This window comes from Trichomycterus rosablanca, chromosome 13, assembly GCF_030014385.1.
Source record: "Trichomycterus rosablanca isolate fTriRos1 chromosome 13, fTriRos1.hap1, whole genome shotgun sequence".
Classification (NCBI taxonomy): Eukaryota; Metazoa; Chordata; class Actinopteri; order Siluriformes; family Trichomycteridae; genus Trichomycterus; species Trichomycterus rosablanca.
In genome coordinates, this window is record NC_086000.1 from 23,066,503 (window position 1) to 23,085,893 (window position 19,391).

At 38.5% G+C, this 19,391-nt stretch overlaps 1 protein-coding gene across 1 annotated transcript in view; it reads left to right on the forward strand.

Annotated features, from left to right (window-relative positions):
* The window catches only part of supt3h (SPT3 homolog, SAGA and STAGA complex component), a 198,488-nt gene that overhangs the window by 148,996 nt on the left and 30,101 nt on the right, over positions 1-19,391 (forward strand). Inside the window, exons 7-10 of the mRNA XM_063006895.1 lie at positions 8,416-8,491; positions 9,368-9,480; positions 12,489-12,599; positions 14,410-14,565. Of these exons, the coding sequence (XP_062862965.1) occupies positions 8,416-8,491; positions 9,368-9,480; positions 12,489-12,599; positions 14,410-14,565 (456 nt within the window). The remainder of the gene's footprint in view (positions 1-8,415; positions 8,492-9,367; positions 9,481-12,488; positions 12,600-14,409; positions 14,566-19,391) is intronic.

Sequence of the window (19,391 nt, forward strand, 5' to 3'; positions counted from 1 at the left end):
TCTCCTAGCAATCTTATTTATTGTTTTGGTTTGTTTTAATTTTGAACCATGTTCAGATTGGAATTCTTAAAACTATCTGTCATGTTGTGTGGGGTCCAAATTGTTTGGCAGAAATGCCATGAGGACAGCAGTATCTAGAGAATGTGTTTTCATGACTCAAGGGATTTTGCAATCCATTTTGAAAATTCCATATTGGAACTTTATTGTTAAGCTTTCAGCACATTCACTAGAGCATTTCATGCTTTTTTAAATTCTTTGTCTAAAGAACAAGTCCTGAATAAATTGTAAGTAATTTTTGCAAGTCTCCAGTGAAGCTAGGACCTTTAATGCTAAAAGTGGTAGCCAAATCGTTGTAGGGCTGAGGCACTACTATGACATATACTGTCTGACACTATACAATTCATATTTTGGTATAGATAAATCATGAGACCGGGGTTATAAAACAGTGCTGAATATTAAATTAACTGTGCAGGACACCTAACCATAAGCTTATTGGACATAACATTTCAAAACCATGGACCTTATTTGGACCCCTGGTTATCCCCTCAACTCTTATAAGATAATAAGAGGAGAAATACTTACTTATTTATATACACTTGTTAAGGAGTCACCACGGGAGGTCCACATACCTAATTAGCCTTATTTTTTACACCGGATGCTTCTACTGGTGCAACTTTCCCTATTTATATACAGGTTTGGGGCCAGCATTGAGAAACTGATTTTGTTTTGTTTTATTAGGGTTTTAATGGTTATATCGAACACAGTCATGGACAATTTAGCATCTCCAATTCACCTCACTTGCATGTCTTTGGACTGTGGGAGGAAACCGGAGCACCCGGAGGAAACCCACACAGACACGGGGAGAACATGCAAACTCCACACAGAAAGGACCCGGACCGCCCCCACCTGGGGATCGAACCCAGGACCTTCTTGCTGTGAGGCGACAGTGCCACCCACTTAACCACCATGCCGCCCGAGAACGAACTGACAAGACATACCAGTGGCTAGGCTGTTCAGCCAGTCCTTCTTAGACATAGCCATTTATGACTGTGCACATGTAGATTGGCCGATAGCACCTCTAAAATTTAAACCTCGGACTACTGGGCTAACGTCTTTTTTTCCTGTGCATATAGATTAGTTTTGAAAAAAATCTAAAAAGGGGCAGGACCATAATAAAAAAGACTTAAACTTTAATTGAGGCATTTGGCTGTGTTCTTAGCCCAGCTTGAAAGCATCAGTTTATGTTTTTTATAGTTCATTTCCAACACAGTTAATGAGTTAGGTCTAAACTGAAATATAAGTGTAAAACTATAAAAGACTCAGCTCCAAGTAATGAAGTTCCTTTGGAAAACAAATGCCATAGTCCTTTAAATAACTAAAATCCCTGGCAAACCATGTATGGAATATGAATGTGTAATTATAGTAGCAATAGTAGGTGTTTTAGGCTACTCTATTAAAAAATAAATAAATACATATTTTTTCTCACACATGGTCCACCCCGTAACAGTAAACCTTGTCATGTCTTATTATTTATTAGAATGAGTGGAACATTTAGTACTAATCAGACCTTTATCCTGAAAAGAAATGCATATTAAAATGTTAAATAGAAGAAAGCATCAAGCTCTTGAACTTGGTGCCTCTGTGGCCTTAAATGTTGTCACTTCCTTATGATAGGAAAATTTTATTGGTTAGAGGCCAGAAAACAAAATTCAAGACACAGTTATTTAGTATCTCATGGCTTGACTCTTAAGCATTTGACAATGTAATTAATCGTAAAGTTTGGACTCTTCCTAGACCAGCCTTGGAGCAAGAGGAGGATTTAAGGTTCATTTTTTACTTGCATGCTGACATTTGAATGTTTAAAATACATTTAAGTATTAAGATCTAAAGACAAGCAGTAGTACAAATTAAGATTATTTTTATCCAGGACCACACTGGCATGAAATAAAAGCACATGCTAGCCAGATCAAATCCTTATTAATGTTTAACCATGGCAGTGCTTTAGTTGTGGGATAAGACTGGGTATTAGCAGGTAAGTTCAGGTTTTAATATAATCAGTGAATAAACATTAAATTCAAATGTAAAAGCTCCCTGCCACACTTTCCATCAATGAGCCCCAGTCATAACATTTCTGCTTTCCCTGTCCGACTGCTCAACAGAAGTTATTTAAGTTCAGTGGCTCCAGTCTGTATCGCTCTCGGTTCATTTTGGAGCCGAACGCAGACGCTCAGGCTGCTGCGAATTCCCCTTCTGCTTTGCAAACGAGACCTCCGCTGGCCTGTTAGCGAGGCTAATAGAAATCGCAGTTCCAGCGCTCAGCATCATTAATATGTATTCTCGAAGATGGAATTTCCTACGGCTGCCAGCTAACTAAATAAAAAGGCTCCGGTTGGTTTGGGTGGGCTGAAAGTGATCTCTTCAGCCTCGTGTTGGGCGTCGTGCCCCAGGTTTGAGCTGGATGTCAGACTGTCCTAAGGCTTGAGAGTGAGATTTGTGCATTTCTTCCATCAGACCAGTTAAGTTAACTCTGTTTAACTCTAGGAAAAATCAGGAGGGGAAAAAAAGACATCTTTAGGATACAGTTTTGAAAGGAGAGCTATAAACCTTAAGCCTTTTTAACAATGCACACCCTGCTAGATCCAGAACCTCAATGCAGCTGCTGGTTTTGCCCTTTTTACAGAGCTTTGTAAATGTCTGAAATTGGTCCAGAATAAGGAAATATCTAATTATAGGTCCTGACCTGCAATTTAACAAGTTGAGCTGTAAATCTGAGGTAAGACCAGATCATTTGCTATTAAAAGGTCACAATACAGCTTACAGCTCTCTTTAAAAAAGTAAAGACAATAGAGCTCTTTCATGATACTCCATCCTTCCACGTGGCTCATGTTAATAGCTTCTAACTTTCAGGTGTTGAATGTTTAGAGAGTATGGTGTAATAGTTGATGTGCCACTGAACATGTTTTGAATTGGATTGAGGTTTGACATATTAGAGACAGAATAAACTACAATATCCTTTTCAATACAGTCCACTTATACATAATACATTTGAGGTTTGGACTTTTCAAAGTCATTCCAAAAGTTTGAGTTAAACCTCATTTTGCCAAAGCCAGTTTAGTCCTGGTGGAACACCCAATTGTTTCCAAAGATCAACCACTGGACTCATTGTTTTAGGTTGTGCATAAAGTGTCATATTGCCAGTTTCACTAGCACCAAAACAGCCACGGAGCATAATACCACCACCGACATAGTACAGCGTTGTTGGTTTTAAAGGCCTCACTTTTTTATAATATACAACAATCATTGTGGTCAGTATATGACTGTATGTGACTCTTGTATATGAATTAAAATTCTAGTATTAAGGTCTTACTTGTTTATAACAGTAACAAGTGAACTCTATTTTAGTTTATTAGCAGGTAAAGCGCCAGTCTGGTATTATGGGATGGCAAAAAGACACAGTGGGTGTGTTCGAAAACCTAGTGAGCTGCCTTGCTGTCTTACTGTCTACATAGGCAGCTGCCTAAGTAGAGAGGATTCTAATAAGTCATTGACTTATAAGGCAGGTTATTAGAACGTACTACTTAGACAGCGATAACATCAGTTTTTGCTAACTAAGCTAACACCGTTAGCCGCATGCCATTCAAACCAATGGGATGAGGTGGCACAACTCGTTAGCATGTCAACTAACATCTTCGTCCGTGTTCCGAAAACGTTTACATTCGCTGACAAGCCCGAATTTACAAATAAAAACGCTTGTGCACGTTTATACAAATTAAAAATCAATAATCATTTATTTACGTTTGAAAATAACTCGTTCGTTTCTCTACACCGTCCGCCATGTTTTGTGAAAAGTTGTGCCGCAATGGATGCTGGGATTGCCTTCACCACTAAGGCAGCATCGGATGCTTGAGTCAAAATAGCATTGAAATGTCAAGATACCTTAGTAGTGAGGATATTAAGGCATCTAGGATTTCAAACAGCCTACTTCTCAGGAGCACACGTAGGATGACGTAAAAAGCTGTCTATGTAGAGAGCGCCCTAGGTTTTTGAACACATCTAGTGTGTTTTAACTTTATACATTCATGAATATTCTTAGAGCCTGGTATTTTAATGTGGATAACAATGTTGCTAAACCTTTTGTATTTGATTTGGCATAGAAAATACAAAAATCTTAGGTAACTACAAATATTTAGTTTCAAAAAATGCATATAAAAACATTATTATATTAGGACAAAGTTATTATGGCAGCCATAGGAAATTCCATCTTCATATTAATACAACAATACATATTAATGATGCTGAGCGCTGGAACTGGGATTTCTATTAGCCTCACTTACAGGGGAGTGGAGGTCTAGTTTGCAAAGCAGAAGGAGAATAAAACATTTGTTTTATCTTGTTAGCTTTTTAATAACAATGTTTGAACAAGGGTCAGAATTTTTTGGGTAGGGGTAAAGACCAACAGTAAAATGTAAAAACAATCAATAAAATAAAAAGCTTACCTTGTTTATGAATATGGCTGGGTTGAGCGAATAGTCCAACAGTTTAATAACATTGTTTGTCAACACACAGTTGCAAGGAGTTTAAGGATTTTACCATCTACAGTCTATAATATTGTTAAAAGATCAACAGATTCCAAATGAATATCTGTGGTTAAAGGGCAAAGAAATATCCAATGCCTTGATTTCTGACATGGCACTGCATTCAAATGCTTTGTTAATTATTATAACCAAATAGGCTCTAGAATACTTTGGAAAACTCTTGACAGTAAACACAGTTTGTCACTGTATCTGCATATGCAAGTTAAGAATATTAAAGCCATTTATCAACATCATCTAGAAACTTCTCTGTGCTCAAGAACATCTGAGATAGACTGACACAAAGTGGAAACACGTTCTGACTACAGAGAAAAAAGACTTTATTTATCTTTATTGTTACCAATTAAAAGCTTAAAAACAAGCGTCATGGTGATGGAGGTGTGTTAGTGCCAATTGTATAGGTAACTAAGGTAAGTACCATACAGTGTATCACAAAAGTGAATACACCCCTCACATTTCTGCAGATATTTAAGTATATCTTTTCATGGGACAACACTGACAAAATGACACTTTGACACAATGAAAAGTAGTCTGTGTGCAGCTTATATAACAGTGTAAATTTATTCTTCCCTCAAAATAACTCAATATACAGCCATTAATGTCTAAACCACCGGCAACAAAAGTGAGTACACCCCTAAGAGACTACACCCCTAAATGTCCAAATTGAGCACTGCTTGTCATTTTCCCTCCAAAATGTCATGTGATTTGTTAGTGTTACTAGGTCTCAGGTGTGCATAGGGAGCAGGTGTGTTCAATTTAGTAGTACAGCTCTCACACTCTCTCATACTGGTCACTGAAAGTTCCAACATGGCACCTCATGGCAAAGAACTCTCTGAGGATCTTAAAAGACGAATTGTTGCGCTACATGAAGATGGCCAAGGCTACAAGAAGATTGCCAAAACCCTGAAACTGAGCTGCAGCACAGTGGCCAAGATCATCCAGCATTTTAAAAGAGTAGGGTCCACTCAGAACAGACCTCGCGTTGGTCGTCCAAAGAAGCTGAGTGCACGTGCTCAGCGTCACATCCAACTGCTGTCTTTGAAAGATAGGCGCAGGAGTGCTGTCAGCATTGCTGCAGAGATTGAAAAGGTGGGGGGTCAGCCTGTCAGTGCTCAGACCATACGCCGCACACTACATCAAATTGGTCTGCATGGCTGTCACCCCAGAAGGAAGCCTCTTCTGAAGTCTCTACACAAGAAAGCCCGCAAACAGTTTGCTGAAGACATGTCAACAAAGGACATGGATTACTGGAACCATGTCCTATGGTCTGATGAGACCAAGATTAATTTGTTTGGTTCAGATGGTCTCAAGCATGTGTGGCGGCAATCAGGTGAGGAGTACAAAGATAAGTGTGTCATGCCTACAGTCAAGCATGGTGGTGGGAATGCCATGGTCTGGGGCTGCATGAGTGCAGCAGGTGTTGGGGAGTTACATTTCATTGAGGGACACATGAACTCCAATATGTACTGTGAAATACTGAAGCAGAGCATGATCCCCTCCCTCCGGAAACTGGGTCGCAGGGCAGTGTTCCAGCATGATAATGACCCCAAACACACCTCTAAGACGACCACTGCTTTATTGAAGAGGCTGAGGGTAAAGGTGATGGACTGGCCAAGCATGTCTCCAGACCTAAACCCAATAGAACATCTTTGGGGCATCCTCAAGCGGAAGGTGGAGGAGCGCAAAGTCTCGAATATCCGCCAGCTCCGTGATGTCGTCATGGAGGAGTGGAAAAGCATTCCAGTGGCAACCTGTGAAGCTCTGGTAAACTGCATGCCCAGGAGAGTTAAGGCAGTTCTGGGAAATAATGGTGGCCACACAAAATATTGACACTTCAGGAACTTTCACTAAGGGGTGTACTCACTTTTGTTGCCGGTGGTTTAGACATTAATGGCTGTATATTGAGTTATTTTGAGGGAAGAATAAATTTACACTGTTATATAAGCTGCACACAGACTACTTTTCATTGTGTCAAAGTGTCATTTTGTCAGTGTTGTCCCATGAAAAGATATACTTAAATATCTGCAGAAATGTGAGGGGTGTACTCACTTTTGTGATACACTGTATATGTAAAGGTGCCATTAATGCTAAGGGGTGCATATGAATTTTGGAGCAATATGTGATTTTGCCCAGACATCTTTTTTGAAGTATTCTTGTTAAAGCAAGACAAGTAGTAAGAGAGTGCAGGTGCTATAGTGGCCTGTCTGCAGCTGAAGTGTTATATCAAGCAAAAATACAGAACACTTGGTGTCCTTAGTTCCAGAGTTGTTACAGAATGTTGTTAAAAGGTAAGGTGAGGTAGCACAATGGTAAACATGCCTTGTCCCAACATTTTTTGAATCTCTTGCATACCTAGTGTTTGTATTCCTTTTAGTGAAATACTAGTAAACTTATTTGCGAATCATTGTTGTCGGTTTTCTTGAACATTTTTTTCCACTGTCCTAAATTTTTTGAAATTGTGTTTGTAGTTAATATGCCGTACATATTTTAAATGGTTAAAAATGACCAGTTCAGGTGCACTGTAGCTCATTGAGAATTGCTTTTCTAAAAACCACAGCATCCCGCCTTCCTCCTCCAGCAGGGTGAAGGAAGAGGTGATTACAGGACTAACAGATTTGCTCCTGCTGCACTAACACTTACACCCTGAATGAATCCATTGTGCTGTCTGACCACACGGTTTATCCACATGCCGGGCTCCTGAGCTCCAGTGACGTACATTGTGGAGGATTGTGTGATATAGATAATTACACCTGTATTGTGATATTACTTGGAGATAACCTTGCATTACTTCAGCATTACAGGGCATAACGGTTAGAGTGAGCATATTATGTGTGAACGTATTGTTATTTTACAGCCTGGTGGGTGGGGGAACTTGAATATTTCCAGTGTTTTAATACACTTCATGAATGATCCTTTGATTGAAGTGGTTTGCTGACTCTGTAATTCAGACTGTTTCATGCCCTGAGTGTGAGTTAAATCATGAATATGAACCATGCAGTGGAGATTCCCTTCTTTTTGAGTTTTCAGCAGTAGGTGCATGTTCTTGGGTCCTGATAAACAACAGTGTATTTTCTTTTACAACATGATGTTACATAATTAAGCACAAATTACTCTTTTATTTACTGAATCTAACATAACTGAATCTCTCATACTGTTTGGGTCTCGGAGAACCCAGAGATACTTAGCTAGGCACTACCTAGATTCCTTATTTATTAACTGTTTAAAATATTTACTTGTCACATGTTTTACCAGACAACTTATATGTTGCTCACGTTCTGTCTCTGCAGCCTAAATAACACACACAGCAGAAAATGTTCTTGTTGGTCATGTTGATGTTTCTACAAAATATGCATACATACACTGTGACTGCAATATGGAAGCCTTTAAAAATAAGAATTTACACAACGCTGAATTACTTTTGTAATGGGTATTACCATGTAACGGGGCAGCACTTTGGCTTAGTGGGTAGCACTGTTGCCTCTCAGCAAGAGGGTCCTGGGTTTGATTCCCATTCTTACTTAATACATCACTTCAGCTGTTCGGCTGTTGACGGTCTTTGTTATTGTATATTGTGCCTTATAATTTGCCACACATTTTTAATAAAAGACAGACCTGGACTGCAGGCATGCCAGTTTAGCATCTTCTCTCTTACTATAAAGCCATGCTAATGTAACACCCTGTTGTTTTAAAAAAATATTATTATTATTAATAAATAGATTTTTTTTAGACCAGAAAACAGTTAGGGGGCATTATGTAAAACTATGAGCTGCAAAATGGTCTAGAAAGTATTTAATTATCCATGTATTTTTCTTTTTGCTTGCAGAGACTCGACAAACAGACAAGAAATATGGACTCAGCACAGTATTCTGAATTTTGTGAAAGTCGCCAGCTCAGCTTTTGTAAGTATTCTTTTACTGTATATTTACCAGGTCCAATGTGTTTGCAATTAAAGTGTAAACGGTCAGTGGTCCACTTGTCATGTAACTGATAAGTTACACATGTAAGCATTAATATACCATGCTGTTCCATAGTGATTGGCAGTGTGTTTGGAGAGCTCGTAGGTTTAAGAGCATGTTTGTGGGATGTGAACATCACCACCACTGGTTTGTGAAGGCTACATTCCAGCACTAATAACATGCTGACTGGTTTTGGGCTTTACCAGTAAGCATGCTCTCTGCACCGGCACTGGCCTGTCTGGAGACCAGTGTAAAATACTAACTTGAGCACTGGGAGCCGTAAACTTACAAAACAAAATAGCCCAACAGTACACCCACCATCAGATGCTGAGCAGCAAAATCCCGAAGGTCTTTTAAATATACTGATGTCTTCATTTATTCATTTATAATCTTACATGTAAAAATAGTGATCTAGTGATAGTGGTGGCTCAGCAGTTACAGTTCTCAGCTAGTAATAAAGAAAATCACAGGACTGATGCACAGATTAACTGTCTTAAATGTAACATGCTTTGGATAAAAGTGTCAAGTTCCTAAATATTAATTGGTGTGGGACAAATTTGTTTTTGAAAATAATAATAAATTTTAATAAATAATAAAATGCATGATTTTTATCTGCATTAATATACTGTATTTAATATATTTTTGTTGAATGTATATGTTAAAGAATACACCATATGGTCAAAAGTATGCAGACACTCAACCATGAGCTTGAACATATAAAGATAATTCGTCGAACTTGCTTTTCTTATGTAACAAAGTCACACATTTGTTATTTTTAATGCTGTTTTTTCTGCGTGTGTCTTTAAATATGCTTTTTAGCTAAAAAGCTCTCCAAATTCAGAGAGTGGCTCGACTGCAGCACCCTAGAAGTGAAACCCAATGGATTTTCCATGGATATCCTTTCATATTTGGCCTATGAAACAGTTGCCCAGGTAAATGACAATATGACTGTGTCACAGTACTATGCTTGTCAAAAGTGACTAAAACGAAAAATATAAATTTTTTTTTTTTTGTAAAAATCATTCATAATGATTTCTTAAATGCATTTTAGGCATTGTATAATTATTTAAATCAACAAGAAAAACAACAGCTAATTTGTTGACATATTATTTACTAACGATCCACTCAGGTACAACAGTGACCATATTTTCAGGGAACCATAAGTCACAAAAAGACAACCAAGCACAGTTTTACACAATATAAATACATTTTATAAATATTGGAGTAATAAAATTGCATGGTTTAAAAATAAATTATTATAAACATCAATTCATTTAAGTATGACTTTTGCTTAGCCACTGATTTATGCATCATATAAAAAAAGCACCAGCTTAATTTTTAGAAATTTGTATTATGCAATCAATTTACTGTAAATTAAAATACATGGAAATTTCCTAACAGTGAATAAAAAGAAATGTATGTTCACATTTTTACTCAGCTCGGACTCTCATTTGCTCAAAAAATTGAGCTAAGCGTATAATATTTTTTTTATCCACATGTCAAGTCACTACACCAGTCAGGCACAAATACATTCCACTTTAAAAATATGCAGGAAATGTAAACAAACAAGGAGCACCTGTAATTAAAGGCTTCTAGTTTTTACCTGTGTAAAATGTTGATGTATTTTTGCTAAATACAGTTGGGTTATGTTTTGAGTATTAGGGGCTGATATTGGAAAGCAGCAATACAGCAAATGAACTTGCATAACAGCAATACATACAGTGTATCACAAAAGTGAGTACACCCCTCACATTTCTGCAAATATTTTATTATATCTTTTCATGGGACAACACTATAGACATGAAACTTGGATATAACTTAGAGTAGTCAGTGTACAACTTGTATAGCAGTGTAGATTTACTGTCTTCTGAAAATAACTCAACACACAGCCATTAATGTCTAAATAGCTGGCAACATAAGTGAGTACACCCCACAGTGAACATGTCCAAATTGTGCCCAAAGTGTCAATATTTTGTGTGACCACCATTATTATCCAGCACTGCCTTAACCCTCCTGGGCATGGAATTCACCAGAGCTGCACAGGTTGCTACTGGAATCCTCTTCCACTCCTCCATGATGACATCACGGAGCTGGTGAATGTTAGACACCTTGAACTCCTCCACCTTCCACTTGAGGATGCGCCACAGGTGCTCAATTGGGTTTAGTCCATCACCTTTACCTTCAGCTTCCTCAGCAAGGCAGTTGTCATCTTGGAGGTTGTGTTTGGGGTCGTTATCCTGTTGGAAAACTGCCATGAGGCCCAGTTTTCGAAGGGAGGGGATCATGCTCTGTTTCAGAATGTCACAGTACATGTTGGAATTCATGTTTCCCTCAATGAACTGCAGCTCCCCAGTGCCAGCAACACTCATGCAGCCCAAGACCATGATGCTACCACCACCATGCTTGACTGTAGGCAAGATACAGTTGTCTTGGTACTTCTCACCAGGGCGCCGCCACACATGCTGGACACCATCTGAGCCAAACAAGTTTATCTTGGTCTCGTCAGACCACAGGGCATTCCAGTAATCCATGTTCTTGGACTGCTTGTCTTCAGCAAACTGTTTGCGGGCTTTCTTGTGCGTCAGCTTCCTTCTGGGATGATGACCATGCAGACCGAGTTGATGCAGTGTGCGGTGTATGGTCTGAGCACTGACAGGCTGACCTCCCACGTCTTCAACCTCTGCAGCAATGCTGGCAGCACTCATGTGTCTATTTTTTAAAGCCAACCTCTGGATATGACGCCGAACACGTGGACTCAACTTCTTTGGTCGACCCTGGCGAAGCCTGTTCCGAGTGGAACCTGTCCTGGAAAACCGCTGTATGACCTTGGCCACCATGCTGTAGCTCAGTTTCAGGGTGTTAGCAATCTTCTTATAGCCCAGGCCATCTTTGTGGAGAGCAACAATTCTATTTCTCACATCCTCAGAGAGTTCTTTGCCATGAGGTGCCATGTTGAATATCCAGTGGCCAGTATGAGAGAATTGTACCCAAAACACCAAATTTAACAGCCCTGCTCCCCATTTACACCTGGGACCTTGACACATGACACCAGGGAGGGACAACGACACATTTGGGCACAATTTGGACATGTTCACTGTGGGGTGTACTCACTTATGTTGCCAGCTATTTAGACATTAATGGCTGTGTGTTGAGTTATTTTCAGAAGACAGTAAATCTACACTGCTATACAAGCTGTACACTGACTACTCTAAGTTATATCCAAGTTTCATGTCTATAGTGTTGTCCCATGAAAAGATATAATGAAATATTTGCAGAAATGTGAGGGGTGTACTCACTTTTGTGATACACTGTATATTACAAAATATGAAGGTCACAGACCACATTCACACACTTGGTGCTACTGCAATTTTATTTTTCTTTTATAAAACAATGTATTGTATTATACATTATATAATCAGCAAATTAGATTGAAATGTTGAATCTTTAATTTCTTAGTATTAGGCACTAGTGAAAAGCAGGTGAGCACATTTGTGAAATTGACCATGTCGAATCATTTGTACAAGTGAACAGAAAAGTGTAAGCAAGTTGATTTGATTTACTCATCAAAAGCTTGTTTTTAATACATTTGCAGCCATTGTTCACATATTAATAATATAGTCATTCCAAATACGTAAATTCTGACTTGTGGATTCCACTGTATATTTTTTATAAAACTAATATAACCTTACTACAATTTTGAGGGGGTATTTCATCATTTTTAAAAACATGATTTATTATTGCAAATAGTTTTGTAGTATGTTTTAGCAGTTGTAGTTTTCTTTCTGATACAATTAATAAAATGGCTATTATTTTCATTTCTGACTGATTTGAAAGCGATGAGGAAATAGTGTGAGGAATTTAAGTTTAGGTCAGCATACATTTAAGAGAAACTTTTCTCAGAGACATTGTTATTCATCATGATTTTGTCTTTATTTTATAGATTGTTGACCTTGCCCTGTTGGTAAAGCAAGACATGATTCCCAAAATAGGCAACCCTTTCCGCCATGCTGTATCAGCTACATTCCTCCAGTACCACAACTCCAGTGCTGAGGTGAGCCAAGAACTTTATCTCAGACTCTAAAGTCTACAGAACTGTATAGACAAAAGTTCTCGTTTGGGAAATGCACATCTTGTGTCATTAGAAAGAGCTGAAAAATGTATGTAATAATTATAATAAAATCATAAATTAAGTTGCATTAGAGGAAAGTTTTGTAAATTACTTGTTTTTTTGTAAATACTATTAGGATTCTGTTCCATGTATACAAGAACTATTACAAACCCTATTACTAACTGTTGACCTTCAGCCAAGTAGAGCTGCCAAGTTTGTGCAAGGTGGTTTTGTACTGTGGGATCTTTTTCATGGAGGGGCTTTTCGGTCACTGCAACCACAAAACCTCATCTCTGTCTCTCATACTCAGCCAAGGCCACTCTCAGTCTGGAAATACGAGTTGTACTTTAGCTTGGATTTTATTATTGCTCTTCTTTTTGCCACCCAAACCTTGAGGGTCCAGTGTGGTGGAATGTGAGCAAATAAACTTGGATAGCTAAGGTCATCTCAGCAGATCAGAGGCTCACACTCATCACGCTTTTCTGATAGGATGGATAAATGTTGGTGGTTTATTTATTTATTTTGTTCGCGTTCAGTTTTTTCTTTTCTATTGTGCATAAAATTGAGGAGATATTTGCCAAATATTACGGGACATGTCCTGGCTTCAAGTAGACATTTGTAACCATACAAATGTAATTTAAATGATTCTATTTGGTTGGCGAATTAAAACATATTAAAATGATAAATTGGTAGGTACACATTTAATGTAACTTCTGCAATGCCCCTGTTGCATGCACCTATGTAGGCCAAGAATGGCTGCAGATTAGCACACGACCCCTACAACACGTTTGTTTATTAGGAATCTTTAACATGTATGGAGGAACATGCTATACCCTCTGTATTTCCCCATCACTTGCACAGGCAAATCAACTACACAACAGGTATTGCTGTTGCAGCAGCAATGAGATGTATCCCCATCTGCCTTTCCTCCCTCAGACATGGCAAATTGTGTCTGTTGAGCACAGTACATTTCCAGAGTTCCAGAGTATGGGTTTGATTTTGTTTTCTACTTACATCCTTTGTGGATTTGTTTTTGCTAGTGTACTTTTGATTTACCAGTAAGTAGATTGACAGCACAATACTTCTCTTGATGTAAGGGAATGTGAATGAGTGAATGAGTCTTGATGTCCTGAGATGGATTGACACCCTATCCTGAGTATTCTCACCAGCCCTTATGCTCATTGCCTTTAAATTGAAGCAATACAAAACAGTTACCTAAAATGAATAGATGACTATTAATGAATAAATATAGCTAGCTCCAGAATAAGCTTATTTATTCTTGGTGTGCGTCCTGTCTCACCATTCACTGTCCATATTAGCGTTTTAGTTGTCAAATGCACAAATGTATGAGTGCACCATTAATGCCTTTGTGCAGTATTGCATTTTAAATAGTCAGTATATGTTTCATTCTGTATGTAGTGGCATGAGGGACAGCATGGTGGCTTAGTGGATAAAACTGTCACCTCATAGCAAGGTCCTGGGTTTGATTCTGTGTGAAGTTTGCATGTTCTTCCCGTGTCTGTGCGGGTTTCCTCCAGGAGCTCCGGTTTCCTCCCACGGTCTAAAGACATGCAAGTGAGGTGAATTGGAGATACAAAATTGTCCATGACTGTGACATTAAAGACTAGAACTGATGAAGCTTGCGTAACCAGTAACTACCTGTTACATAATGTAATCGCAGTGTGTAAAACAAATACATAAGTAAACAAATGTAATGGAATGATAATATCATGTTCTTTTCATTTATATACAGGCCACATTTGCCAAACGGGAAAGTGATTCTCCGGAGAGCACCCCTCCCTCTACCCCCAGCTCAGGTCAACAGGCCAAACATCACTCCATGAACCAGGGCAATGGCACTGTCAGTCAGGACTCCAGCTCCAAGAGCAAACAGCGCAAGAGGAAGAAGGTAACGGGTCTCAAGGGTGCCAGCAGAACTCTTCTTTTGCTATCATTATTGTCATATGCTATCATTTTGTGTATCTATGTGTGAAAAAGGCATAAAAATGGCTTTATTGGAATAAAGAGCTTTAAAAACAAACATTTTAGGCTGTTTATCCATTTAAAGATTTTATTAACTTTTAATATTGAAAAGTCATTTGAACTCTGACTGAACAGGGAATTTACAGTAAATTGAATAAAGCAGTCACCCACTTAAAAGACTATTGATGGAGGAAAAATCTGGAGCTTATTTTGCAGCAAGAATCGTCTCGGTTTGTTTTACCGGGTTGTAGCAACCAGCTAGATGTTGCTGATTACCATCATCACTGAAACACCAGTCTATTGGCAGACATCGCAGGATTATATAGCACATTTGAATGTATTATAAACATAGTGTATCATACACTAGCACAAGTCTCCCCAGTGTTATTCCTGGAAGGCCAGAATGTAGCGTGGGTCGGGACATATCTTGTTTAAAGACACCTGATCCAACTACTCTGTTAGTTACCAGGTTAAGTAGGTGTGTTAAAGCATAAGATAAGCACAGTAACCAAACTGTGCTGGACTCTAGCCATCCAGAACTGAAATTCAAGACCCATGCCAAAGTACTAAAACACTTTGTGTACATGTACAGTATATAAGGAGTTCTAAAAAGTGATCTAATTATTGATAAATGTATGTAAATGCAGTCCACTGCACAAATATTGGCAAGGGCGGCACGGTGGCTAAGTGGGTAGCACTGTCGCCTCACAGCAAGAAGGTCCTGAGGTTGATCCCCAGGTGGGGCGGTCCAGGTCCCTTCTGTGTGGAGTTTGCATATTCTCCCCGTGTCTGCGTGGGTTTACTTTGGGTGGTCCAGTTTCCTCCCACAGTCCAAAGACATGCAACTGAGGTGAATTGGAGATACTAAATTGTCCAGAACTGTGTTTGATATAACCTTGTGAACTGATGAACCTTGTGTATTGAGTAGGGGTGTGCTATATCGTATCGTTCACGATAATATCGGTATAATTTTTAAAACGATACAAAAAAACCCATATCGTAATAATAGCGATATTCTGCGTTGTTTACGTAATGACGTCACATAGCTACGCAAATGGCGTACGTTCGTTACGTGGGTCATTTGGGCACAGCAGCGAGTATGGCGGAAAGCGGCTCTGCGGTGGAGGAGCTCGTTCCAAGAACTCCAAGTCCACCATAAATTAATCTTTGGCAACCCAAACCCCAACCACCGCTTTGCCGGCAACTTTTTTGCGGAAGTATTTGTGCACGCAGGTTCACACAGGGACGCAATTCAACAGCGCACCTCCACCAAACAGTTCAGGAATACCCTTAACATTAATGTCAACCACCAACACAGAAGTAGTACTACTGCTACTTAGTACTACTGCTGCTTAGTACTATTGCTACTGTACTTAGTAGTAATTGTGGCGCGCTACGAGTAAAGGCGCCACCGGGCTCTGCGCGTTCCAGTGTTGCCAGATTGGGCGGTTATCCGCCAAATTGGGCGGATTTTGTTGGGAAACAATTTAATAGCAGTTAAATAACACTTCTATTTTAAAGAAAATATTCCGTTTTAAAAAGCTCCAGCATTGAAGAAGGTTATTAAAAGTAAAGTCAATTTTCAATGCTGATTTGGCTTAATTGTGTTGGTCAGTCTGTATCATATTGTTAAAAGAAAATTTTAATTAGTTTTCCATGCATTCACGCTAGCATGTTCTGGGGTTCAATTGAGTGTCATCATTACACACAAGTTGGCAGCCAAATTATAAAGTATGGCAAAGGAAAATCTTTGAAATTCTTCCTCATAATGTTAAGGTTGCTATATTTTGTTTTTTTTTTACTTGTCAGGGAAAATGAAGAGAAAAAAAGCGTTATTATGCGGGTCTTCTTGATGTAATTCTACATGGCACTCACTGCCTGTATAGGTAAATGAGTGAGTGACCACATAAATAAAGGTATCAGTTTCTGTTCGACCCCTGTGTGAGCAATGGTCTCAGTCTGGCCACCCCTATGGAAATTGTCTGACTCCGCCATTACATTATGGTACATTATTTTTACTGGAAAGACAAAATACAGAAAAGTGTGCGTAATTCTTACATACGTCTTACATTTTTTTACGAAGTGTTAACTTATATTAATTCTAAATAAAAACTGAACATTATTTTTTTTTTGCAATAGTGTTTTCTCGAAATAAATAAAATATTTTTCAGTGTTTTGTTATATCGCCAAAAATATCGTTATCGCAAAAATAACCTGAAATATCGTGATATTATTTTAGGGCCATATCGCCCACCCCTAGTATTGAGTAACTACCGTTCCTGTCATGAATGTAACCAAAGTGTAAAACATGACGTTAAAATCCTAATAAACAAACAAAACAAACAAATATTGGCACCCCTGAAAACCTGAACAAAACTGGGTGTAAAAATAAACCTATTATTTATGTTATTTATTTGTTGCTTTTGATCTTTTATTTAAAAAATTTAACAAAATGCTAATCTTTATTAGAAGTACAGTTATTAAAAAGAAAAAAAAAACTCAATGTTTTTATTAATAAATATTATTGCCCTAAATTTGTTTGCCACAATTGTTGGTTTTTATTTAGTACTTCGTGCTGCCTACCTACAATATGTATCTATATAATCTAAAATAAATAATAATAAAAAATCTTAATCTAAAATAAGACTGGAGAACAAATTACATGGAAGTTAAGATCATTTCTTCATTAAACATCACCACAGATCCTTCAGATTCATATGTTCATACTTGTTGCCCCTATTCTTCATTTCATCCCACAGGTTTACTAAGTGTTTCAGGTCAGAGGGCTGGTATAACCATGACAGAACTTTTATTCTTTGCTCAGTGAAGCATTTTGTGTTGATGTTAGGGTGTGATTTGGATCATTTTCCTGTTGAAAGATTCATCCACAACACCACAACACCATTAAGCTTGCTGGCCAAGACAGTCTAGTTTGATTAAATACCTGCTGGGACTGAATGTAGTCATCATTATTATCTGCCTGGACAGGTTTTCCATGACTGTTAATAGAAAAAAAAACGCCCCGCAATAACACAGATTCATTGTCATGCTTCTCAGGGAGAAAAAGGCACTTCTTTATGCATCATTGTGTCTGGTTCAAACTCACCTTTGGGGTTTGTTGCCAAAAAGTTCTGTGTTGGTCTCATCTGACCATATAACATCCATATAACATGGTTCTACTGAAAGTCTTGATCCATGATAGCATAAGTTTTTTTTTTTCCTGGAAACTTCTCAACTTCTGGTTATGCACCTGGCATCTGATTGTATTTAGGATGATGTTCTGACCCCAAGACCTAACAAATGTCTGTAATTCCCCAGTTGTGATCTGTGGAGATTATTTAGCCACTCAAAACATCCTTTTCACTACATGTGCAATCAATATCGACATACCAGGGGTTTGAATATCATGTGGTTTTGTTTTTGGATGTATAAAATGTTTACCCATGAATCTACACTTAATCATCAATAGTGATGAAGTGAAAACACTAAAATCTCTTCAGGAAAGTATTCAGACCTTTTTTCTATGATTGTCTAAATTCTGATCACGTGCGTCGTGTTATATTCTTGAGATGCCACCTTTTGCTGTATTGATTAAGTGGGCTTGGTTTGGAAAGGCATTTTCAGATGTTTAGCTATTTTTTTGTAGCCATTTCTTGATTTGTGCAGCTCAGCAATCTTTTGTCACACATCACTGCTATATTCTCAGGTCTCTCTTATAGGGATTGATGAATAGGAGAATTGTGTGTACCCAATATAAATACACCTCTGTTATACAGGAAGTTATTTCCGATGGTCTAAGTGTTCCTAATTCCTCAGGTAAACTTAAAACATAAAATTAAATTGGCAAAAAATGTTTGGATACATATGGTTTTCCTCCTAATCTAGTCGTTTCCAATTACCCGATTGCATTACGCTTCCTTTCCATTGATGCTGACCTCCACTGATGATTGAGAAGAGCAAGACTGACACACGCCCCCACCTGCACGTGTGCAGTAGTCGACTGCACCTGCACAAGGTTAATCTGTGGATCGGTTTTTTTGTACGGAGAGCCACACACTGATCAACGCATTATTCCTTGATTCTGTGCAGGCGCCATCAATCAGCCAGCAGCGGTCATAATTGTATCAGTTATGTGGTCCCAGTCCGGCTTTCCACCCTGTATGAATAACAGCCAATCGTTGTTCATGTAGCCGCCCAGCCGAGTAGCTGAGTTTCGAACCAACGAGTTTGAAATGTCAGCTCTGGTGTGCTAGTGTGTTTTACCACTGTGCCACCTGAGTGGTCTTAATATTTTTAATAATAAAATGTAATTTTTAAACTTTTGTCCTGTAATACATGGGAGCCTTTTGGCATTGTTTTGAATGAAAGAACAAAAGGATAAGCAATAATGAATGTTTTACAGGCTGTTGTGTTCCTGTTTTTCAGTGGTGTCATATTTGTGGTAAGAACTGTAAATATAAAAGTTCTTAAGTAAAGACATAAAGATTATCCTAACTGACGTTCTTGGTCCAGTGACAAGAAATATTTAGAAATTTTACAGTTTCGAGTAATTAGTCACACTATCTGCTAATCAGGGTCCTTGCACAGCGTTAGAAGACCCCACCCACATAGTCCGGTCATCCCACCCTAGCAGACACGATAGTCAGTTAGAGTCTGCTGCAGGCACTGCCAATTATGCCTGCTAGAGGGCACCTAGCCGATCGGTGGCAACGCCGAGTTTCAAACCAAGGATTTCAGAATCTCTGTGCTGGT